The following is a 24,307-nucleotide window of genomic DNA, read 5'->3' as shown; positions in this document are numbered from 1 at the left end:
TCCGAATTTGTGTTTATTACACTTCCCTGTGTGTCACCGAATGTCTGATGCTCTTTAACAGAATACACAACATAATAATTACTAAAAAAATTCAACCCTTGGAAGACAGCAAACTGCTTCATGCTCCAGTATAAAGCTTAACAATCTACTCCTCCAAAATAGTTGGCTCTGTGGCTCACCAGAAGCTGAGGCAGGAGATGAACTTCTGCTCCTGAATAAAACTTCTTGTAGGATGGGGAAAAGAAAGAAACTTGGTAAAATGTTAAGAGAAAAAGAGGTGTCCTGTCTGAGAAATTCTGGCCTGCCGGAATCTCTCAAGAAATATTCCTCACTTTCCTACATGCTCCAATTTACCAGTTCCTGGCTCAGCTTCTGGTCAATTTCTAAAAATGGTGCATCGGGAAGTGCCCTGAATCATTCACATGCCTTTAGCCCATCTTCAGCATGAAGCTAGATGCAAAAGAGGGGTATGAATATATTCCTGACCCTCCATACCATTTTAAAAACTGGGCTAGAAGCCAGAAAACAAGGGCACACAGCTAGAGAATGGAAGGGGGAGATGGTTCCACCCAGAGTTGTTGGAAACTCTATGTATCAGAGACAGGAGTCAGGGGAGAGAGAGAGAGAGTTCGTGCTGTGGGCCCCCACAAGGGACCATGGCCATATTCAGCCTGAGGACCAGGAGCTGGACCACATGGCTCTAAGGATCTGATTCACTATGCTAACAATATGCGGGGTACACACATAAGCACAGCTGCTGACGTAGAAATTTCTCATGACCCACTGACCTCCACTCCAGTAATGCATCAGAATAGATTTTTAATGACAAGACCCAGAAAACCAATTGAGTATTTAACTAAACAGCTGGTTTCACTCTTTGGTTTCATATTGATGGGGAACCTCTTGGGTCTAATTTTAACCTGGGCAATTTTCCCCAGGGCCTAGTACAGTACTTTGCACAAAGTAGGCCCTTAAATACTATTACCAATGGAGTGATGAGTTCTGGTGTCCAGTTCCAGTTATGACCTTTAAATATCTCCATGCTGAACTAAAGGGAGAACTAACTCCAGCCATTCACGTTTGCAACAAAGAATCCCCGTGATGACAGTTCCCTAAAGGAATACCACCATGGCAGATCATAAAATACAGTAAGTATAGCCTAGTTCATGACGTGACCTGGCATCTACCTTTGGAAAATCCAGTGTTCTGGTCTGCACCAAAACCATGTATGTGTCTCACTGCACTAAGTCTGCACCATGAAGACTGGATGGATGAAAGCAATACCTTCATCCCCAACACTGCACTATGCTGCTGCACTCTGTTGCTTCCTCCTGCCTGTTACAGTCTTGAGGTCCCACCCCCCAAGCCCCCCACTAGACTGTAAGCTTGCTGTGGGCAGAGAATGTATCTGCTTATTGTTGGACTGTACTCTCCCATGTACTAAGTACAGTGCTCTGCATACAGTAAGTGCTCAAGAAATACAAGTGAATGGATTTATTTTAGTGCCTGTCTCTTCCACTAGACTCTAAACTCCTTGAGGGCAGAGATCATGTTTAAGTCTATTGTATTCTCCCAAGAACTTAGTACAGTGCTCTGCAGAGTAAGCAGTAAAATACTTCTGATTGAACAGCTAGTAGAAAACTTTCAGCAAAACAAGCAACAATCCCAACACTTGAGAGGTCATTTTGATCCAGAGAAAAAGACAGGTTTTGTGATGTAAAAATCAAGTTAAGGAATATGATAGGACTGGTTACATGTTAAGGTGGAAATGATCCAAGACTACATACACCTCCAAACCAAGAGCTATCCATCAGTAAATATACCATACGGCCCTATTCACAACACTAAGCTTCCCTGAAGAATGTATATATTTCCACCTTTATCATGAGGGAATCTTGTGAAGTTGAGAACACATACACAAACTTTTGAACACTTCTACTGACACTGAGGTGGAGGTCTTACAAAGCAAAGAATTTCTGCCAGTATCTAAGGGTATGGTCTTAATACTAACTTTCATGAAATCCTCCTCCTGAGCCAGAGCCTTAAATGATACTAAAATCCTTTGAAAGGGAAGCAGCATGGCCTAGTGGATAGAGCACTTTCCTGGGAGTCAGAAAGACCTGAGTTCTAATCCTAGCTCCATCACTTGTCTGCTTTGTGACCTTGGGCATGTCATTTCACTTCCTCTATGCCTCAGTCACCTTATCTGTAAAATAAGAATTAAGACTGTGAGCCCCACATGGGACATTAACTTTTGTCCAACCTGAATATCTTGTATCTATCCCAGCACTCAGTACAGTGCCTGACACATGTGTCACATAGTAAGCACTTAATAAATACCATTAAAAAAATAATACTGTATCAAAGGAGGTTAACTACAAGCTTAGGATGTGGATTTTATTGCCACTGAAAGTTGTTCAGACCGAGTTCGTAGATTCAAAAAGGTTCAAATAAATCCATGTAGGAAAGATCCACAATAGCTGATTAGTCAAAGTTAAGGATACAATAACTGTGACATTTATAACTTCCCCAATGCTTTGAACAGCACTTGACACATAGTAAGCACTTTAATATAATAATGTGGCCCAGTGACTACTGGTACTTCAATTTCTGCCAACAAAAAGATTCTCCTTATGGCTGACTGCTATTTTATTACAGATCACCTCTATTTCAAAAGAATTGTGGTTTGTGAGCTTATATTTTTATGTCTGCTTTCCCTCAACATAAAATTCCACAGGATTTCAGATGCCACTATCACTATCACCTTCTAAGAAAAGGTGAATGTTGAATGTGAAAATTCTTGTGATATCTCACTGTTCTATAATCCTGGTAAGTTCCTGGACAAATTAATAAAGTACATTTAACGAGATGCTCCCAATAATCACAATGAGGTTTTATTAGTAGTAATGGCTTTTCTTGAGTGCAGTTTAGTGTACTACTTGCTTGGAAATTACAACAGAAGCACAAGAGATATTCCCTGACCCCAAAGAGCTTAGACTAACTGGGGTGGCAAACATGGAAATAACCAATATTCAATATACCGAAGTGCCCAGGAGAGGCATAAAGAAATACACATGTGCAAAAGGCAGCTGAAGGAGGGATACTCACCCCACCCTAGCCCCAAAACACTTATGTCAATCATATTTATTGATCACTTACTATTTGGAAATCATTGTACTAAGCGCTTGGGAGAGTACAATGTAAAAGAATTGGTAGATATGTTCCCTGCCCACCAGGTACAATGTCACTTTCCCTATCTGTAATTTATTTTAATGCCTGCCTCCCCCACTACACTATAAACTCCTTGATGCCAGGAACATTTGTCTACCAAATCTATTGTACTCTCCCAAGCACTTAGTACAATTCTCTACACCTAGCACATACCTGATAACTACAACTGACTGAGGCATTGGAATACTGACAATTCATCACGAAAAACCCACTGAAGGAAGTGGGATTTTAGGAGAGTTTCAAAGGTGGGGAAGGTTTAGCTCTGGTGGATACAGAAAATGAGAGTTATAGATTCTGACGACAACTTGAGCAAGGAGCCGGAGGTGGGCAAGATGACCGCAGAGCACAACCATAAGGTGGGCTTGGCAGGAACAAAAAGTGTGAGCAGGAGAGTAAGGAGTGAGGACCGCCAATAAGTAAGGTGGAAGAGATGGTGGAGAACCTTAAAACCAGCAGTATGGAGTCTTCTTAATGCATATGGAGATGGGCAAGCATGTGAGGTTTTGAGAAGGGAGACACGTGCTGCGCACTGATGAAGGAAGACGATCCACGCAGCAGGAGGGATACAGGCTTTAAGCACAAAGGACCATCATATTCTGTGTGTGTGTTTGTGTCTCTAAATGCAAGTGCGTGTGCGCATACACACACACACACTTTTAAAAATCATTTCAAAATGGAAATGAGATGCCCAAATGATGGGCAGCTTCTACCACGTGTTAGCATCACTTCTGAAGATAATTGGATAAGCACTGCTGTTTCTCAAAAAGCATTTAAACTATCATCTTTCTGGGCCTAGTTTATGAACAACTTTAGCTGTCTTTTGGATTCTAGGCTTCAAATCCATTCCACGATCAATTTTACTTCAAGCAGTTCCACCAAATAGCATTACTTACTACAATAACAAGAATGCCTCTTGTTATTTTCAATCATTCTGCATTCTCTTGGTAAAACTTCACCAGGCCCAAGGGCAAGGGAAAAGGAAAAGCATTTCCAGCACCAATTTTACCATGGTCTTCAACAGCTGTCATAGAAACTATGGTGCATGACAGTTGGGGCTCCTTATCTCAATCCAGTTAAGATTCAAGGACTAGAGCTCAGCACACCTTGATCAGTAATATCCACGCCCGTCCCTCGGCTTAGCAGATACAAGAGCTAGACAATGATATCCATAAAGTTGATGTTGGTTTGCTGTCAGGAGCAACAGCAAATACCAGGTTGAAAAACACAAAATTAAAACAAATGATATGTAGACTATCAACAACCCAAAGAAAGGTAAAGGAAACCAGTGATTATTTTAAAAGGCAACATTATAAACCAGAAATGCATAGTTGGGCGACTACATTTCCGTTTCAAGGTTTCCCTTGCCAATTCTTAGCTTTCAGGACCCAGGCTCAATTCTAAGTATACCATTTTGGTTACCGCAGTATAGTTTTGAATAACAACAGTTTTCCGAGGCTGTGGATAACAGTAACTCATTTCAAGATGGTTGAGCCTGGGATGGCAAGGTTCTTTTCCGCCACTGTAACAGTATTTATTATATCCACACAGGGAACTTCACTGTAACTGTTTATAAAACAGCGTGGCTCAGTGGAAAGAGCCCGGGCTTGGAAGTCAGAGGTCAGGGGTTCGAATCCTGGCTCCGCCACTTGTCAGCTGTGTGACTGTGGGCAAGTCACTTAACTTCTCTGAGCCTCCGTTCCCTCATCTGTAAAATGGGGATTAAAACTGTGAGGCCCACGTGGGACAATCTGATCACCCTGTATCTACCCCAGTGCTTAGAACAGTGCTCTGCACATAGTAAGCACTTAAATACCAACATTATTATAAAACTCAGTGGTAAAGTTCACTGCACCTTGCGGCTTAAACTGTTGAAAGTTAAATGCACAGCACAATCCTTGAAAGCAATTGGCTTCAAACGAGCTTAAAATGCTTTCCTGTAACTGTTTTCCACAAAACTTCCATTTCAGCTGGAATGACAGATGCTGGGCAGGCCCAAACCTCCTTTATTCCTAAAGTCTCTGGTTTGAACAAACTCAGTTTTTGCACTTAGTTTTGCACTTAGAAATTTAACCCTGGCCAAGGAAAGAACTGAACATACTTTTTCAAAAGTCGATTAATTGTTCCCATTGTGTTTAATTCTCAAACAGCAAAAGTAAACTGCCTCTTACCTTCCGCAGTTCAATCGTCACCTCATTTCTATGTCTTCTCATAGTCTGCAAAAACAAATAAGATTTAGGTAAGTATTTAAATGCAAAATAAAACCTGAAACACCAAAATAATTTTAGAACTACAAAAACCTTTTCTCCTTGGGCATTAAAAATTAGAATATTTAAACAATATTACATAAAAAATAACTCAGTCTTAAGATTTCAGATCTTGATCAATTTGGAGGCACACAATGAATATATGAAGATCATACACAACATGCTAGGTGAGGAACAGCCAGGGTCTCTGTCCAACAAAAGAAAAATGATTATTTAATGAGAAGGCAAAACTTACATCTGAATTTGTTTTTTCTTTAAGTTCAGCAAAATATTTGACAAAGACAAAAGACATAAAATATTACAAACAAAAAAATACAATATCCCAAATGCATCACCAATAATCTTACTGACGAATACGTTACAATTTTAAATAAGCAAATTTGAGCTAAGCACTAATTTTACAAACACCGCATGCTTTTGACACCTTATTTTGTCATTTCTCCTTCTCACACATTATAGCTCTCTTCCTATTTATCCACTGTCTTCTCTCACTATAACACAGCTCACATTCTTTGTTTGTCCTAAGCTATCCAGCACACTATGCCTCATTTTCCTGAATCCCACTACTGCCCTCTTGAGTTCTCCATCCTGACATCTTTGAATTATATTATAAATTACTTATTTATTCAAATTAACGTCTGTCTCCCCCCTAGACTGTAAACTCGCTATGGGCAGGGAACGTAACTGCTCATGCTGTTGTATTGTACTCTCCTAAGTGCTAAGTACAGCACATAGTAAGTGCTCAATAAGTACAATTGATTGGAACTCTCTTCCTCTTCATATGAGAGCCCCTAGCTCTGCTCATCTTCAAATCCTGACGACCTATCTCCAAGAAGTCCAAATTTATATCTCCCATCCCCAAACTGCCACCTGAGCACTTCTGCAGCCCTCACAACCTTCCACAGCATCTACATACACATCTCATAACTCTATAACTTCCTCCCACCAGAAATTCATTTACTTCCCCTTTCCTCGACTAGATTGTAAACTCCTTGAGGGTATTAATCCCATCTACTAATTCTTTTGTACCCTCTCAACTGCTAAATGCAGTGTTCACCACAAAATACTTGCTGATTAAGTACTATGAATTAATTGGAATGGAAATTTGCAAATACTATTTTAACATTCAAATAAAGTTAATGTAGGGCCCTAATTACATAGTGTCAAGATAAAATTCTCTATTTTCACTTGTTACACTCACTTAATACATTTCCAATCTCTGTCACATTTTTAAAATGTAGTACAATTCAGACATTTTTGTAAATGTCTTCAGTAGTTCAGCCATCTGTTCGTTACCTTCTTAAAAAGCAGAGGATATACTATTTACATAGGTTCACTTTTTAAATCCAGTTTAATCTTTTATCATAACCACACTATATCAAAATAGACTAAAACAACAATAGCCGGAAAGGAAAAACTTAATAAAATATGGCCAATATAGAGTTGCACATCAAATAAGAAATAACTTATGAGGGACTCTCTGGAAAGCACTGACACTAGTTGCCTCTCAACACTGACTCAGAGACTGGCACCTGTAAACCACTAATCCCAGAAAATCAGGTCACAAACCACACTCTCAACCCAAAGGCCTCATTTGGACAGTACCATTCATTCTGACACCTACTGATTTTTGCAAAGCTGTTCTGCAATTCCACTAGGAAAAAGACCCTGTCTTAAGCAATGCAGGCCAACACCAAAGCGTCAGCGATCTTCAAAATTTTCAGTCTAAGGTCCACTTTAGCAGGCAAGAGACCCTCTCTGCCCTGCATCTCTCAGGCCTCCACTCCTTTCCCATTTTCTTGTTTACCCCTGAGGGACGAGGAAGTATAAAAGGAGAGAAGGCTCCAATCATGTTGGGCCAGAGTGTACCATTTTAGAACAGACACTTGCAGCAGAGTCCTAGCCTAAAAATAAACTTAAGTAACTTGAAGGGCACATACACTCTACGGAAAGGAGCTGAGAGAGTGGGACTGCTGTGCTGAATGAAAATGTGCACACCCCTATTAGACATGAGGAGTCACCCCTGCATACTGTAAACCCCTTGAGGGCAGGGATCATGCCTACCAACTCTGTTGTACTGTACTCTCCCAAGCGCTTAGCAGCACCAGGCTGGGCACGCACTAGACGCTCAGTGAACTGGGTGACAACAAGTTAGGCTCCTTTAAAACCCGAACGGTGGGCCTAATTTTCCTTAAACTGTATCTGCAACATCTTCAGTGGTACAAGCATGAACTTACAGAACCAAAGAAACCACAGTGTGGTCAAAGCAAATCCATACCTGTATTTGGAAAGTGGAGGGAAAAATGATTCCATGTCTTTTCTGAGACACCTGAACTTAAATGTCAAGTTTGGACCTTACTCCAAATGGGGAGCACACACAGATCTAAAGATACTGACCAACCGTATTTATTGACCGCTTACTGTGTGCAGAGCACTGTACTAAGTGTTTGGGAGAGTACAATACCACAGAATTGGTAGACATGATCCCTGTCCTCAATATTATGATTGATAGTCATCATCATCCATGACGACGATGGAGTCTCCCACTGAGAAACCCGCGGGAAGGAATTGATCATTGGGATAGTGGTTTGTTGAACACCACTCACATGCTCTCGTCAAGAGGGCAGTATTTTTTATGGGCAGGACCCATTTACAGCTGAAGGGATGCAGCCGAGTGCCAGATACTGTGATAAAGTGCCATAATCCGGCCGGTGGTTGCTTTCGTAGCTCCCGAAGTCTGTGAAACCCACGTAAGCTGGTTTTCTCTCAGGATTTCTATTGGGTCTTCCCAGCTGATATTTCATTGCCACTGCCAAATTGGGATTAGAACCCAAGTCTCCTGATAACTCCGAACGGGCTCTTTCCACTGGACTAACAGCTGGGGCCTACAGTCCTGTTAAAAATGACAGGCAAGCCTCCATCTCACCAGTTTGTTATGTTTCAAAATGCAAATAGAGACCGGGGCAAACTGTGCCATGTGAAGGCTGGCACTGAATGCTGTGCAGCACTTAAAACCATCTTTAGTCTACCATGTTCCTTAGCTGCGGCAATGTGCCTGTCCTCAAAAGACAGACTAGTTCAATGGGCAATCTGATTCCAAGAGGACCTGTCTCGTGCCACAAATTCCCAAGCATTAATGTCAGTGGCCTTCAGTGCATTTTTGTACCTTTCCTCCAGAGGATGTGCCTGGGCTAACCTCTCCATAAAAGTTTGGGCATCCTTTTATTATCACTAACACACCTATAACCAAGGGCTCTAAGGTCTACTTATAGATCATCTCCTACATTAGATTACATAAAAGCCTATCCTTATATTTTACTACAATGAACAATGCAAATTCCACAACCTGATTTTAAGATTCAACCCGTATTATAACTCCACCTCTTTTGGAATCTCGAAGGATTAGTAAACATTTGCAACATAAATAAATGTTTAGTGTTTCAGCATATTTTCCAAGGTCTAGCTAATGCATATAGATAACCAGACCAGTCAACAATTGAACAGAAAACAAATTTTGCTCTGCCTTTTGAGAATGGGAGGATGCAGACTAGGGATGAACCCAAAATCCAGTCCCTGCAGTCCTCTGGGACCTGGCATAAATGAAAACAGCCATGAGAAGTAGTGTGGCTGAGAGTCAGAGGACACGGGTTCTTGTACACTATGCTACTTGCCTGCTGTGTGATTCTGGACAAGTCACTTAACTTCTCAATCAAACGTATTTACTGGGTGTTTATGTGTGAAGAGTGCTGTACTAAGCGCTTGGGTGAATACAATATAACAATATACCAGACACATTTCCTGCCCAAAACAAGCTTACAGTCTAGAAGGGGGGATAGACTATTACGTGCCTGTTACCTCATCTGTAAAATGTGGATTAAATCCCTCTCTCCCAGACTCACAGTCCCTGTGAGCCCCATGTGGGTCATGGACAGTGTCCAATCTGATTTGTCTGTATCCACCCCAGTGATGAGTACAGTGCCTGGCATATAGTAAGTGCTTAATGAAAACCATAATTATTATTATCATTAACCTGATTACACAATCTACCCCAGTGCTCAGAACAGTGCTTGATACACAGTAAGCACTTAAATATCATTATTTGCTTTATTTTTATTTTTCAATGTCCAAACCAAACTAAAGATCTAGAAGACTGTCCAACATACCTTATGGGAGCAAGGTGTATATCCCTGCTCTCTTCATCCATATCAGTTTCTCAAGAAGCTTCGTGACACCCACACACTAACATCACATTTCAAAATGTAGTTACCAGTATCATGGTCCTGGACTTTAGTCAATCCAGAAGCATGAAACCCACTAACTGGCATATACACAGCATTATGGATGAAACCTAAATATAAGAAATGCCCATAATCAAAAAGATTTGGGGGCAAAATTGATTTCTTGCTGTAACCAAAGATAAATGAGCCTCCAGCCGGGAATGATGGATGAGCCTTGGGCCCGAGACTTCAGGGCCGAGAGCCTATGCCAAAGAATCGATTATCGTGCTAGTGGTTTGTGCAGCATTTGCACTTTCTCCTCCCTGCCACTCCCGTTCTCGCTGGGGCCTGGAGCGCAAAGAGTGAGGAGGTGGACGGGGTGCAGCACCTTGCCAAGTGAACACATCACAGTGGCATCACTGTGCTGTAGCCCAATGCCCTGGAAGGCAGTTGCCTTGGTTGCCCCTGTGGACTTTGCCAGCCATGTTGGCCAGCTTGTCTGTGGGCACTCAAGCAACCCATCAGGAGCACACACACTCACACATGTATACCTAATATACGATCTGTGCCATTTCCTTCCAGCTCCTCTCACTTCCCTGCAGGCACAGCTTCCCAAGTTGCAGTCCCATTTTTCCTGTCTTGAAACCATCTGTGCATTGCTTGGCGTGGATCTCTCCAGTAGGGAAAATAGAGCTGTCTGCCTAAAGCTCAGGAAACCCTTAAAGCAAGAGGGAAGTCCTGCCGATGACTACCAAGGGACCTGGATTCAAGTACAGTCATTCAGCTTTTTCATCTTCCCTTGAGCACCTACCATGGGTGGGGAGGGGGAGGGGTTCGGTGACTCTGGGACAGGGTTACACTGATCCCTGGGAACCAGCCTCAGGAGATCAGTGGGACAGGGAAATGTAAACAACCCTCCCAACTTATCTTTACAAATGCCCTCTACTAAGGTTGTCCTGGAAACAGCCCTACAACAATGCCAAACAACAGGAAACACTTCTCCACACAGTGGGAGGTAAACATATGGAATTCCTTACCACAGGAAGTTGTGCAGGCCAAGAGTATTAGAAGGTTCAGGAACAGTCTGGATAAATTCAGTGGCCAAAGAACCAGAGAGGGGTTCCTAATGGGAAGTAAGAAATGCAGGAAGCAGGAGGAGATTTGCGATGCTACATCTCTACATGTTAGGATGGATGTCGAAGCAGGCAACGACCACATGAGTCCTCCAAACATACAATTGCCATCATCAGAAGGAGAATACTAAAACAGGTGGACAGCTGGGGGAATCCACTGATGGCTTTTCAGCTTGGTCTAGTGAAAAAAACACAACAATGGCTGTCTCAAGAGATGTGGGTTCTAGTCCCAGCTCTATCACTGGCCTGCTCTAGGACATCTTCAATCCTGTTTCCTCATCTGTAATGGATGTAAGATATGTCCTCACTACTTCTTAGATTGTGAGCCCAATCTGTTGTATTTTGTACCTACCCTGGCACTCGGCACAGTGCCTGGCATTTAGTAACCACTTGATGAGTACTTATAATTATCATGTAATGTTTGTTTACCCACTAACTAACCCATTAGTGAAGATGTAAAAAATCCCAGATTGGGTCCCACACTGAATTCATCAACAGAGTGCTACTGCCCTTGGGAGAGTATAATACAAACGAGTCTACAGACACAATCCCTGTCCACAAGGAGTTTACAGTCTACAGTTTACCCAGAAGTAAAACAAAAAAACTCTAGTCGCACTTAAAAAGGTTGGCCTGAGAGGAGTCTGAGCTGGACTGGGGGCCAATCAGGGCAACTTTGGATGAAACAAAGTTGCTGCATGGCCCAGTGGAAAGAGCAAGGAACTAGAAGTCAGAGGACCTGGGTTCTAATTCCAGCTCCTCCACTTTTGTGCTGTATGACTGAAGGCAAGTCACAACCTCTCTGTGCCTCAGTTCCTTCATCTGTAAAATAAAGATTAAATCCTATTCCCTCCTACCTAGGCTGTGGGACAGGGGCTGTGTCCAACCTATCATGTATCTGGTCCAATGCTTAGTACAGTGCTTGGCACATAGTAGGTGTTTAATAAGTACTCTAATACCTGCATGTTGAAACTAGTGTAAGCAAGCCCTAATTTAGACTTCGCAGGTTTAAACAATTACATCATTTACCTCAATATTGGCTAATTTTTTCCTTCTCTTTGGCATCCTTCCTGCTGTCCCAATTCTTTTTCAAAAGATCAGAAATAATCAGCCAGTGAAATCAATCCTAAGAGAATCTTAAAAAGCATGTTACTTCATATTACATAGGATAAGGAAAAAAACCAAAAATGTGTCATGAAAGCACTGTTTCAGGATGTTCTTTTTAAATCAAACCTAATCAGATGTGCAAAGTGACAGTATGCACCATAGTGCGAATTGTTATATTGGCTATAAAACATTAAATATCCTAAAGTAATTCTTATACAAAGAGACTAATTTCCTCCTAAAATTTAAAAAAAAACCCTTTTTTGAGGTGTTCTATATCAGCCAGCCCTTTCAACTCTCTTCCCAACTTTTAAAGAACGTTTTTCTGTAACTTTACTATTCCACCTCCCTCACGGACACCTGCAAAGTGAGGAAATGACAGAAAGTTTAAGCTTGTTTCTCTCCCCCGCCAAAAAATTAATCGTTAAAATATTCTCAGAAAACTCATAAACTACATTTTCAGATGAACTTCTAAAAACCATACAATCTAATTTCTAAGGTTTTCATTTACTTTTACACTATATATAACTTACACATTCCCTTGCCAAAGTGGTATTATCCTTCGCAATTAGAATCGCAAGGCAGCACCCACTCTTTATGATTCCCCCACCCACCAACCTAAATCTCCCCTCTTTCCCTTTCACTAGAGTGGTCTCTTTTTTCCAAGCACACAAAGAAAACCCCAGAGACACTTCTACCCACTACTACCCCTACCCAAACCAGGGACCCTACTACAAACCAGTAATCAATTATAGCTCATCTTCAACAACCTGCAGATTTTAAAAAGCAAATTACGCGATAGAGGGCCTAACCTGAGAACAAAAAAGTAGTAAGACTGGCCTTGCCCTGGGTGCCTCAGTTGTCTTTATATTTTGGTGCATTTTCTAAGAGTCTTTCTTCTGTAAATCTGTGGCTTACACCATGGTGCATCTATAATGAAACGGTAGCCCAGATTCACAAATGGTATTTAATACCCTTATTCTGAAATTATACTGCAGTCATTAGACAACCCAAACCTGCAGCAAAGAAATGTTAGCTCCTCATCTTCCTGGTCATGTTCTTCCAACAGCCATAGCAGCACTCATGGCTAAATCTGTTTATATGACTACTTTCGGTAGTAGCAGAAATGGTATTTATTGGATACCCCTGGGGAGCAATGCAATGTACCCATGGTTGAGAAAGCACAACAAACATGTGACATGTTCCCAGCCTACAAGGAGCTTACACTCTAATGGTGAAGTGCGGACATAAAATATTTGTAAAGAGAGTGAGTACTCAGAAAAACCAGTCCACCCAAATATGGTCTTTGGGAGAGACATTCTTTGAAAACAGGTTCCTTACATATTGAGGTCATCCAAAAAAATGGTTTTTTTGACAGGTGGCTTCCTATGCAGGCATACTGTATCTAAAATTGGACCTCATTTCACCCAGATTTTATTCTTGGGGGGAAAAAAAATCATCACCATGTACAAAGAAATCATGAAAAGATACCATGGTTTCAAAATAACGATTAAGATTCCAGGCTCCCAAGATGACACACCTAATTTATCAACTACAAGTTTTATTTTAAAAATTTAAGGAAATTTTAACTTGTGACTAAGCTCACTCACTTTGAGGGGAAATTCCATTCCGAGGCTAATCTGGCCCCCACAAAAGATAAAACAGCATCGATTTTAGCTTTATTACTCCAATCCCTGATCCAGCCAATGGGTCACTTCCCTGAGTTTCATTCTCAATCAGTGCTTCGTTTGTCTTTTAAAGAATAACAGGAGTTTAGAATGCCTTTAGAGCATATCAGCTTTAAAAATAACAACAATTGTAGTGTTTGTTAAGCGCTTGCTATGTGCCAGGCACTGTATTAAGTACTGGGGTAGATTCAAGCAAATCAAGTTGGACAGAGTCCCTGCCCCCCATGGTGCTCAGTCTTAATCCCCTTTTTACAGATGAGGTAACTGAGGCACAGAGAAGGGAAGTGACTTGCCCAAGGTCATGCAGCAGACACGTGGTGAAGCCAGGGTTAGAACCCAAGCCCTTCTGACTCTCAGGTCCGTGCTCTATCCACTGGGCAAAGCTGCTTTTCTATTTCTCTTTATTTCTTTACTCATTTTTCTTCACACATGATCATCTCAGGGCTGAAAGTCCTATCCAAAAATGATGAACCCTTACCATCAGTAAGGTCATTGGACTGCTCCAAAGTTTCAAAAATTTTTTTTTTCTGCCTTTCTTTCAATTACCTCTGTGAATGCATGATGAACACTTATTAAGAAAGATGAAGGCAGGTTGAGAATGTGGTACTTAGGAGACAATATCTGATCTTCCGCCTCAAGCAGCATGGGGTGGAGCGAAGAGGAAGCAACCAGCTGATTCTACTGTCATCTGAACATCTTGGCTACAGTGTGTACTGTGAATCTGTACCATGCATAAAGTAAAGGATAAGAATGGATAGGCTGTGAATCACTGAAACCATGCCTAAAAAACACCATGTATATTTAGGTCCAACTGAACATAGAACCTGGCTTAAATTTCCTTAGGACAATAATTTGGATAACATGTTACTCACCACAGGTTCCCATTAAGTTCTCCCTAGGATACAAACTTTTACTGTGAATAATGCATCCTCTTCGAAAGATGGAATTTTTGATCAAAATGTCGGTAATATTCTCTGAAGCCAAAAAATATGAATTATAGTGTGTGGGGGAATGTGTGGAGGGGTTAGTGTGAGAAAAAAGGAGTAGGGTCTGTGCTTGATTGGCTGAAAACACCACATCATGCACTGAGAGGCAGCGTGGCCTAGCAGAAAGAGCACAGAACTGGGAGTCAGAGGACCTGCGTTCTAATTCTGGCTCTGCCACTTGCCAGCTGTGTGACCTTGGGCAAGTCACTTAATATTCTATGCCAATTCATTGTTCATTTGTAAAATGGAAGTTAAAATACTTGTTCTCCCTACCCTATAGACTGTGCGCCCCACGCAGGACAGAGACTGTGCCTCACCTGATTTTCTTGTATCTATTTCAGCACTTAGTATCGTGCCCGGCTCACAGGGCTTGAACACCGCAAATTATCTGCCTGAGATTCATTTTCAAGTTCTAAACAGCCTTCAAACTGATGAGATGGGGATGCGCTCTATGTGTAAGAGGAAAGAAAAAGTTAAAAAATTTCCTCTCCTCCCTAATACCACAAGGATTGAAAATTCTTCTCGCCCAGTTTCACCGATCCCCAAGTTCCCTACCTCTAATTCCCTATGGCCCAATCAGTTAACTAGATGTTAGGTCAAAGTTTAGAAGTGGAGAACTCCGGTTAAAAGGCTGAAAGTTTGTTGTGGGCAGGAAATGTGTCTGCCAACTCTGTTGTACTGTATTCTCCCAAACACTTAGAACAGTGCTCTGCACACAGTAACTACTTAAATACCATTGACTGATTGAGTAATACAAGACCATGCTATTCCAAGATAAAGGTATCAGCCCCTTCAATCTCGCTCTAGGTGGATTTGACTGATCATCTCTAAAAGGGCTGAGTTAAGTAAATTGTAAATTTGGATGTACCCAAGGGAAAAAGATGTGAGGGTTACAAGATAAAGGATGTGAAAAGGCTTGGTATATGCCAGGGAAAGTAGGACATATGGATTTGGGGGTGGGGAGTGGGGGGTGTTGGGGTAACTTGAGAAGAAATTTAAAGGCTAAAGTGGACTTGGTGTGGAAGGGATTCAAACCATTCCCAAAGTGCAGGTCAACCAGAAATATACTCAGGAGCAGATTATTTGAAAGCCAACAACTGACTCACTGCATATTCTAGGATGGTCTAGTTTTGCCTGAACCTAACGTGCTTGAGCTTGGCTGAACCAGGCCCACCCCCACCTCTGTCAAAGGATGATTCAACCATCTGGGTAGAGGGTCCAGAATTGACCCGGTTTCCCCAAAAAAACTGACCTGGTCTCAAGGCAGGGGTGTTGATTCAGACACTCTGCCAAACCCTCCTCAGACACAGTTGCACCCAAATCCACAGCATTCAATTAGACCCTGACCAGCCTTAAGCAATCAGTGGGGATGGACAAAGAGATTTGCTGTAAGAAAGGCATGAGTGAGGACATGGTGCAACAAGGAGCTGTAAAGTAGCATTGCTTAGAGAAGCAGCATGGCCTAGTGGAAAGAACACAGGCCTGGGAGTCAGAGGACCTGAGGTCTAATTCCAGCTCCACCTTGTGCCTGCTGTGTGACCGTGGGTAAGTCACTTTACTTCTCTGAGTCTCAGTTATCTCATCTGTAAAAGGGGGTTTAAGATTGAGAGCCCTACATGGGACAGGTGTCCAACCTGATAAATGTGTACCTACACCAGCACTTAGAAAACAATGACTGACACACAGTAAGCACTTAAATATCATAAAAAAGGGAGGGGGAGAAAAAGAGCTGAATGAAAAGGTCAAATGGAAAGATCAAGTCAGCAAGGTGGAGGCCAATCAGTGGAAGACCTTGAAACTCATATTTGAGAATACTATCTTTTGGAGAGGGCGATACAGAAGGGAAGGGAGTGCCGTAATCAGAATAGCAACAGATGCTAAGGAGAATAAGTACCTTAATTTTGCATCTGGAGAAACTGAGGCACAAAACAGTTATGTAACTTGCCCAGTGCTTGTTTTGCCCTATTTTTTTTTTAATGTAGACTCTTCCTGATAGTGGGAGAAGGAAATCCTGGGAAAAATAGAGAGAAAAATTTTTTTAAAAAATGTAGATTATTCATATGCATGTTAATAAGGCAAATGTTCAATTACTGATTCAAATTTTTACTTTAACCCCCATATGCAAGCAGGATCTAATAGTCTTTGAAAATAATTCTGTGCCTGTGATTTAATGAAATTTCTCCAGCCATTTAGCAGCATCAACACTGTCCAAAAGGTGTTTCCCTGACTTTGAAAACTTTCCCCACCCACCCAACCTCCCTCCCAACAGGGCCTTTTGCCCCTCGCACTCAACCCTCAAGAAGAAACCTTGCAGTGTTCTTCAGCTCCATTCTCTCATTAATTCCTCTAACTTCACAGGATTGCTCTAATTCAACTTTCTCTCTCCCCCATTACAGGAAAAAAAAATCCTTGTTCACATCCCGGTCAACTCCAGTCTAACTGGGCTGGATTTACTGTAATCCCTGTCCTCCCTGCCACCGATACTGCTCCCTACAATTAATTTTCTAATAGCCATAAAATCCATTCTCCTTGCCAGTTGCTCCTTTCACATGTAGAAGCTTGCATATCTCCCCTTCACCCTCTTTATGGAGACCCAGCTCCTGATCATCTGCTACAAACTTCTAAATTAAGGCACTTTACATTACCCAGTCTGTCCCATATCACCTACTCCCACTTCTCTGCCGGTATTTAATGGTTTGGGGTCATCTCTTCCTCTGATTCTCTAACTTCTAACCCAATTCCTTCTCGTCCAGTAGTATACAGTATATCCACAGTTTATCCCACCCGACCTAAGGCTATCCACAGCAAGTTCCAAGTATTTCCCCTGAGCTTCTTCATGTTTCTCCTCCCCTTCAAGGACCTTTAAAAATTCCACTTCACATCCACCCAGAGGCAGTCTCCTCATCCTTTGTCTCCCCCAGTTCCCTGCACAAAACCTACAAACACCCAACTCTGTCCATAAGAAATCTATTTATTGTACTCTTAGGGCAGGCCCAAGCTTCAGTGTCTTCTTGGTTAGAGCCTTAAATGTTCTGCCTTCTATTCAACCTTATTTATCTTGTCCACACCAATAATGCTCAATAAGAAAACCTCTAAGTGCAACCCCTCGTATAGGCACATGTACATAAAGTCACTTGGTTATGGCAATCTATTCCCAATATTAGCAGCAAGATAACTTCATAAATAGGATATTATGAACACACTGACATCCTCAGGAGGATATTGCTAGATAGTATTATTTCTGGCATGTTTACAGAGGAAAAAAAGTTCAGTTATTACAGAAGTTGTTGCAAGGTGGAAAGACCCGCTACTGGGCTCATTCATCACTCCCTCCCTCTCTTGGTCCCAAAACAGACCTGTCACTTGCATTTAAGAACTCAGGATGTCATGAGTGAACTGGAAAGCACAGAGGAAAAAAAAAATAAAAGGGGAAAAGGGCTAGAAAGGGAGAGACCCTGGGAAAGCAAATATAAAGCTGTGAGAGCCAGGATAAAGTCAAAGGAAAGGTGAAAGAAAAAGAGGAATGCAAGGGGTTACCTGCGCTTGGGTATACAAACTTGGCTTTGTTGTAAATCAGCATATGACAGTGATTGAGCTTGCTAGTAGAGGCAGGTTGCAGTAACTAGCCACACGAACATCGGCTCCAGACATTGGAGCCCAACAGAGGTCCAGGTCCAGTATGATGAATCAAGACTTCTTCATCCTAACTCTGCATTTCTTTCAGAAAGAACCTAATGTTTGAAATTTAAAGAGCTACTTCGGCAATCCCTGATGAGACAGTTGATTTTTTTTTTTTTGCCCAAGTACATGGCCAAACATTTACTTATTCATATAACAATTTGTAAGATGATAATCATATTTTAAAAATAATTATGGAGTAGTCTGGCCTCCTCCATTTATTCACTGTGGAATCCTGAACAACTATTTAACCTCTGTTACAGGTTCCCTACTTTATTTTTTAAAAAAAAGGGGGGGGTGGGGGAAGAAAACCTATTTTCCCTGTTTGTATCAGAAGACTGCTATTGAGAAGCAGTATGGCCTAGTGGATAGAATGCAAGCCTAGGAGTCAGAAGGACCCGGGTTCTAATCGCAGCTCCTCTACTTGTGTACTGTGTGACCTTGGGCAAATCATTTTGCTTCTCTGGGCCTCGCTTAGCTCATCTGTAAAATGGGGATTAAGACTGTGAGCCCCAAGAGGGACACGGACGGTATCCAACTGGAATACCTCCTATCTATCCCAGCACTTAGTACAGTGCCTGGCACATAGTAAAAGCTTAACAAATACCATTTTTAAAAGATGTTGCAGGAATTACCTGGCATGGCATTTAGTTCAAGAAATAAATTCACTGGCATAAAAAGAAACCACCATTTGCTATGGACAAACCATGCTGCCTGTCTCCTAACCCTGCACCCCTGTAAACTACAGGTAAAGTTGCAGGCCAGAGTTTAGCATCCGGGTGAGGGTTTGGGTCAGTACAGGTAAACCGTACAGGATTTCCAGGGTCGACAGGGATCCCAAAATAAGCCAAGGCCAGGCCTTGCTGTGCCCTGGCTAAATGCCACCCTGCCTCTCTCCTTTGTCTCCACCTTCTCCATCCACTTACCTCCTTGTGCCCCAGCCCCTTACCGTTCTGCCCCCAGAGAAGGATGGCAGGGCAGACTGGGCACCTACTGACAAAGTGAGAGCAGACAGGTAGACAAGAGGCCGCTCTGCCACGCAGATCGGCAATACCCACAGTTCATCCAACCCAACCTGTGGGTACCCACGACCGAGTCAGGTTGGGTACAGGTGGGAATTGGGATTCCTGCTCGGCTCTCCACCTACATCGGGGAAGAAAGTGGGAGAGGGAGAGGGAGAGAGAGGTACGGATTCAAAGCACCTACACTTTGCCCCCGGAGACTCGGCATACATTTTCGCACTCCCGCGTCCTCAGAAATAGAAGATTTAAATCCCGATTAAGTTTGGGTGCTCCACTTCGTTGCTTTAGGTAGCTGCCTAGGGACCCCTAGCTGCTGCTTCGGCGAGCTGAGCTTCCAACGGCATACCTGTTAATGTCACCTTAATTAAAGAACGGTAAGAGGAACACAATGACCAGAGAATTTCAACTCTGTACCCCTCCAAAATCGCTCGGGGAGACACCCCATTAAGGGTGCCGGCAAACGGGAGGATTCAAGGATTTAGTAGATTCATAAAATATCTGAGATGACTGTCCTGGCAGAGAACAGCCTCTCTCCAACCCCCCCCCCCCCCCCGCCCGTCTCCAGGGAACACTTCGTTAAGTACATGATTAAAGAATTCGAGGAGGACGGGGGGGGGGGGGAAGAAGGATGGCTTCTGCCCAGCGACCACACAATAGACTGCCAACCCGATGGGAAATGTCCCCAAAAGGGGGAGGGGGAGAGAGGGAAGGGCCGCCGGCCGGCGGGCGAGGATTAGGGCAGAGGAAAATGGACCTGGCGCATCCCGCCCTGCCCCCATCGGCCATCCAGAAAGGAGCCGGCTCTTGGGGCCCGGCCATCCCTCCCTCCCTCCCTCCCTCCCTCCCTCCCTCCTCCCCTCCTCCCCTCAGGCCGGGGCTCCATGTGGCGGTGTGGGCGTTGGGTCCCCCGGCCCGGGAACACATGGCCCCGGGCCCCGCCTCCCCCGGCAGCGCGGACCCTCCGAGAGAAGGGGCGTGCAGGCCCCCCTCGCCGCCGGACCCGCATTCCCGCCCCCCGCCCGGCCCGGCCCGACCCGGCCCGGCCCGACCCGGCCCGGCCCGACCCGGCCCGGCCCGACCCGGCCCGGCCCGACCCGGCCCGGCCCGACCCGGCCCGGCCCGACCCGGCCCGGCCCGACCCGGCCCGGCCTCCGGCGGATCCCCTGCCCCAGCAGGCCGCGCCCGCATGACGGAGGAGAAAAGCGGAGGCATCGGTGGGCCCGCGGGCCGGGGCCGGGGCCGGGGCCGGGGCTCGGCGGGGCCGGTCCTTCCCCGGGGCCCCCGCCCCGCGCCCCTCCCGGACCCTGAGGGCCGGCGGGCCCGAACCCCCGCCCGCTCCTCCCGCCCGGCGGACACAGATGGATCGATCGATCGACCGACCGACCGACCGCCCGCCCGAGCGCGGGGCCGCCTCAGGGGGCGGGGGGCGACGGGCCGACACTCACTTCCACATCGCGGCCCTTGTTCTTGAAGCTCTTGATGCGGTGGTTCTCCAAGCCGGCGTTTTCGGCCATGGCTCTGCGCGGCGGCGGCGGCGGCGGCGGCTCCCCCTCCTCCTCCTGCGGCGGCGGCGGCGGTTCCCGGGGCGGGGCGGAGCGCGGGGGGGGTGGGGTGGGGGGAGAAGACGACAGGGCCGAGGGGGGCACGTTCCGTGACGCCTCCGAGCGCGAGGCGGCGGCGGCGGCGCGAGGGGACGGAAAGAGGGAATGGGACGGGGAGGGGGGAGGGGAGGGGTGGGCAAGACCGGGAGGGAGGGGGGGGAGGGCGCCGAGGGGCACGCGCAGGGAGCGGACCTCGGCCCACGTGACCCGGGCTAGCGACGCTCCCGCGCCGACTCGGCCGCGCTCCGTGGCGGGCTCCGGCGCGCCCCGCGGCTCCCCCCGCCCCCCAGCGGCCCGGCCGCCCGGCCAGCCCCTTTCCTTCCCCCGCTTCGGGGCCGCGGCGGTGTTTGCATCAAAGGGGGCGGGGCGAAGGTGGGCCTCCAGCCGGGACTACAGTTCCCGACAGGCCCAGCGCCGCAGGGGAGAGCGGGGCATGTAGGGAAACCGCGGCGCGCGCAGCCGACGCCCCGGGGGGAGGGGGGGGCCTGAGGGGCGACCTCGTGCGGAGGCAGGGGGTGCGGCAGGGGCACCCCCTCACCCCTCGGCCTTGACGTCCTTCAGAGCTCCGTTTTAACATTATCTGACTCCAGTCCCCCCTCCCCCGCCCCACAGCACTGGTCTATATTTGTACAGATTTATGACTCTATTTATGATGTGTATATCTCTATAATTCCACTTATCTATTGCGATGGTATTGATGCCTGTCTACTTGTCTGGTTCTGTCGTCTGCCTCCCCCCCTTCTAGATTGTGAGCCCGTTGTTGGGCAGGGATCGTCTCTATCTGTTGCCGAATTGTACCTTCCGAGCGCTCAGTACAGCGCTCTGCACAAGTAGGCGCTCAGTAAATACCATTGAATAAATGAACACATTTTCCCTTACATTTAACCTGCGTGCCCCGCTTCAGACGTAATCTTGTCTCACCCCAGGTGCCTAGTGCGGTGCTTGTTTCATTGTAAGCGCTTAGCAGATACAGCCATTGTTAATACTCTAATAATAATTGTAATAATTTGGTACTTGTTAAGCGCTATGGGCCAAGCACTCTTCTAAGCGCTGGGGTAGACGCAACTTAATCAGGTTGGATGCAGTCCCTGTCCCACATGGGGCTCACACTTTTAATCCGCATTTTACAGATGAGGTAACTGAGGCCCACATAACTGAAGTGACTTGCCCAAGGCCACGCAGCAGACACGTGGCAGAGTCAGAATTGGAACCCAGGTCTTCTGACTCCCAGGCCTGTGGTCTATCCACGAAGCCGTGCTGCTTCTCGTTACTACCCTTCTCCCAGTTCCCCTGCCGTTTTAACAGAGTGACCCGATGTTGCCGCTTCGACGTCTTGAACGGCTCGGATGGTTGAGATTTGAATGACGAAAGAAAAGGTACATGGACAGAAGGAACAGGAGAGAAGAAGATAGGTTGTGAGGAGGCTTTTGATGGAGATAAAGATGAGTTTCGGAGAAAAGGAAACAGCATTCAGAAGATGTCTACAGGAAGAAAACAGGCAGAAGAAGTAAATGAACCTGTCAAAATAAAAGTGAGGAAAAAAACCCAGCTGTTAAATTGCTCTCAAAGTGTTTCAGCCTAATGGGTTCATGTCTAGCAATACCTATCTGAAAAAAAAAACCACAACCCAATCATTTACCTATTTGTTGCTAAGAAAGAATGGAATATGAAATAACCCTCTAGGATAGCCATTCATTTGGTTTTAAACCCAACAGCTCAGTCCAGTATACAGTCTAGGCTGTAAACTTGTTACGGGGAGGGAACCTGTCTACTGTGATACTGCAGTACTGTGATAATGTGAACTATGATACTGCACTCTCCAAAGCACTTAGTATAGTGAGTGTTCAATAAAGACAGAGAAGCAGCGTGGCTCAGTGGAAAGAGCATGGGCTTTGGAGTCAGGGCTCATGCGTTAGAATCCCAGCTCTGCCACTTGTCGGCTGTGTGACTGTGGGCAAGTCACTTCACTTCTCTGGGCCTCAGTTCCCTCATCTGTAAAATGGGGATTAAGACTGTGAGCCCCACGTGGGACAACCTGATTCCCCTATGTCTACCCCAGCGCTTAGAACAGTGCTTGGCACATAATAAGCGCTTAACAAATACCAACATTATTATTAAATATGATTGACTCAGTTTGGGCTGGTCCATTCTTTAGAACGGATATGGTCCCATGCCCCTATATGTCTAGTATTTTTAATTTAAACATCCACATAAATGTGCTTCTGCTCTCTCTGCCATCAAACCTTGGAGTTTAGAGTCCCTGTCCCACAAAAGGCTCACAGTCTTAATCCCTGTTTCACAGATGCCCCCATCTGAGGCACAGAGAAATGAAGTGACTTGCCCAAGGTCACACAGCAGACACGAGTTGGAGTCAGGTTTAGAACCCAGGTCCTTCTGACTCCCAAGACCCTACTCTAGGCTAAAGTAATATTCTTAACTATTTTAATTGGTTAGAGGTGGATGCCCAATATATTTTATGTAATGCAGCAGTTATCTGTTTTAGTGTAGAGGTAAGACCCAGAAATCTAGACATCCTAACTTGAGGACTCCATTTTGATCCAGGTTTCCTCCCTTTCCTCCCACCTCATCCATCACCCTTTGACCAGGACAATTCTGCTAACCAAGATGCAAGATAGTCCTGGGGGATAATGGTTCTCAGAGAATCTAATCCCCCATCACTCACAGAGAGGTGTGGTTTACATTTAGCAATGGGAGAGGCCAGAGTTTGAGATAAGTAGAAATTAACTAAACAATTGTTTTATTAACCTATAACTAGAAACGACAGGAATAGAATAGGCTCTGAATAGTCTACAACTCATCATGCTATTGAGTTGAAGTAATTATTAACTATGCATTTTCCCAAACATTCCAGGTTTACTTAGCTCCTCGAAAAATGAACCGTAACCACCTTTCAGAATACAGTAGCAAAAATGCAGTGAAAAAAGCTTTCTCTTTTCTAACATTTAGATTAGGAAACCTGACATCTATCATCATATTTAAGTCTTTTGAAAGAAAAAATGTCACCGTTTTGTTATCTTCATTTAGGTTTTCCTTCCTCTAAAGTAAAGGAAAAAAAAGAACCCAAAAAACTTAGTTCACCTTCACCATCAAGTTGTTATTTACCTGTACTGGGAAACACTGATCTTCGCAGGTGGTGAACTGATCTCCTAAGGAATGCTATAACTCATCCCCTAGTCTATTCCAGATGTAGGTCTCTTGAAGAAAGCGTTATGAGAACCCTCCAGCACTTTTCCAGCATTTGTGACACTTTTTAGCAATCTTAGAAACAAGGTGTCTGCCTTCCAGGGATCTACATTTTGAAATCCTGACTCTCCTTTCCACGGCTCTTTCTCTAGACTGCCAAATGCTGAGAATGCCTTTTGCAA

The 24,307-nt window shown here is 44.7% G+C and overlaps 1 protein-coding gene across 4 annotated transcripts in view; it reads right to left on the bottom strand.

Moving 5' to 3' along the window:
* Positions 1-20,880, bottom strand: part of KPNA3 (karyopherin subunit alpha 3) — a 55,143-nt gene extending 34,263 nt beyond the window's left edge. Inside the window, exons 1-2 of one of the 4 annotated variants that reach the window (XM_029048005.2) lie at positions 20,766-20,880; positions 5,400-5,444 (exon numbers count right to left, since the gene is read on the bottom strand). In XM_029048005.2, coding sequence (XP_028903838.1) covers positions 5,400-5,444; positions 20,766-20,834 — 114 coding nt within the window. In that variant the 5' untranslated portion in view covers positions 20,835-20,880. Of the gene's footprint in view, positions 1-5,399; positions 5,445-10,749; positions 10,842-14,937; positions 15,050-19,504; positions 19,682-20,765 lie in introns of those variants that run through there. The other 3 variants (XM_007668594.4, XM_016227641.3, XM_016227642.3) reach the window with 3 other exon arrangements.
* Positions 20,881-24,307: the final 3,427 nt, after the last annotated feature.

This window comes from Ornithorhynchus anatinus, chromosome 20 (genome assembly GCF_004115215.2).
Source record: "Ornithorhynchus anatinus isolate Pmale09 chromosome 20, mOrnAna1.pri.v4, whole genome shotgun sequence".
In the NCBI taxonomy this organism is placed as follows: Eukaryota; Metazoa; Chordata; class Mammalia; order Monotremata; family Ornithorhynchidae; genus Ornithorhynchus; species Ornithorhynchus anatinus.
Note: the sequence above shows the minus strand (reverse complement) of the source record. Positions and strands in the feature narration are given on the sequence as shown.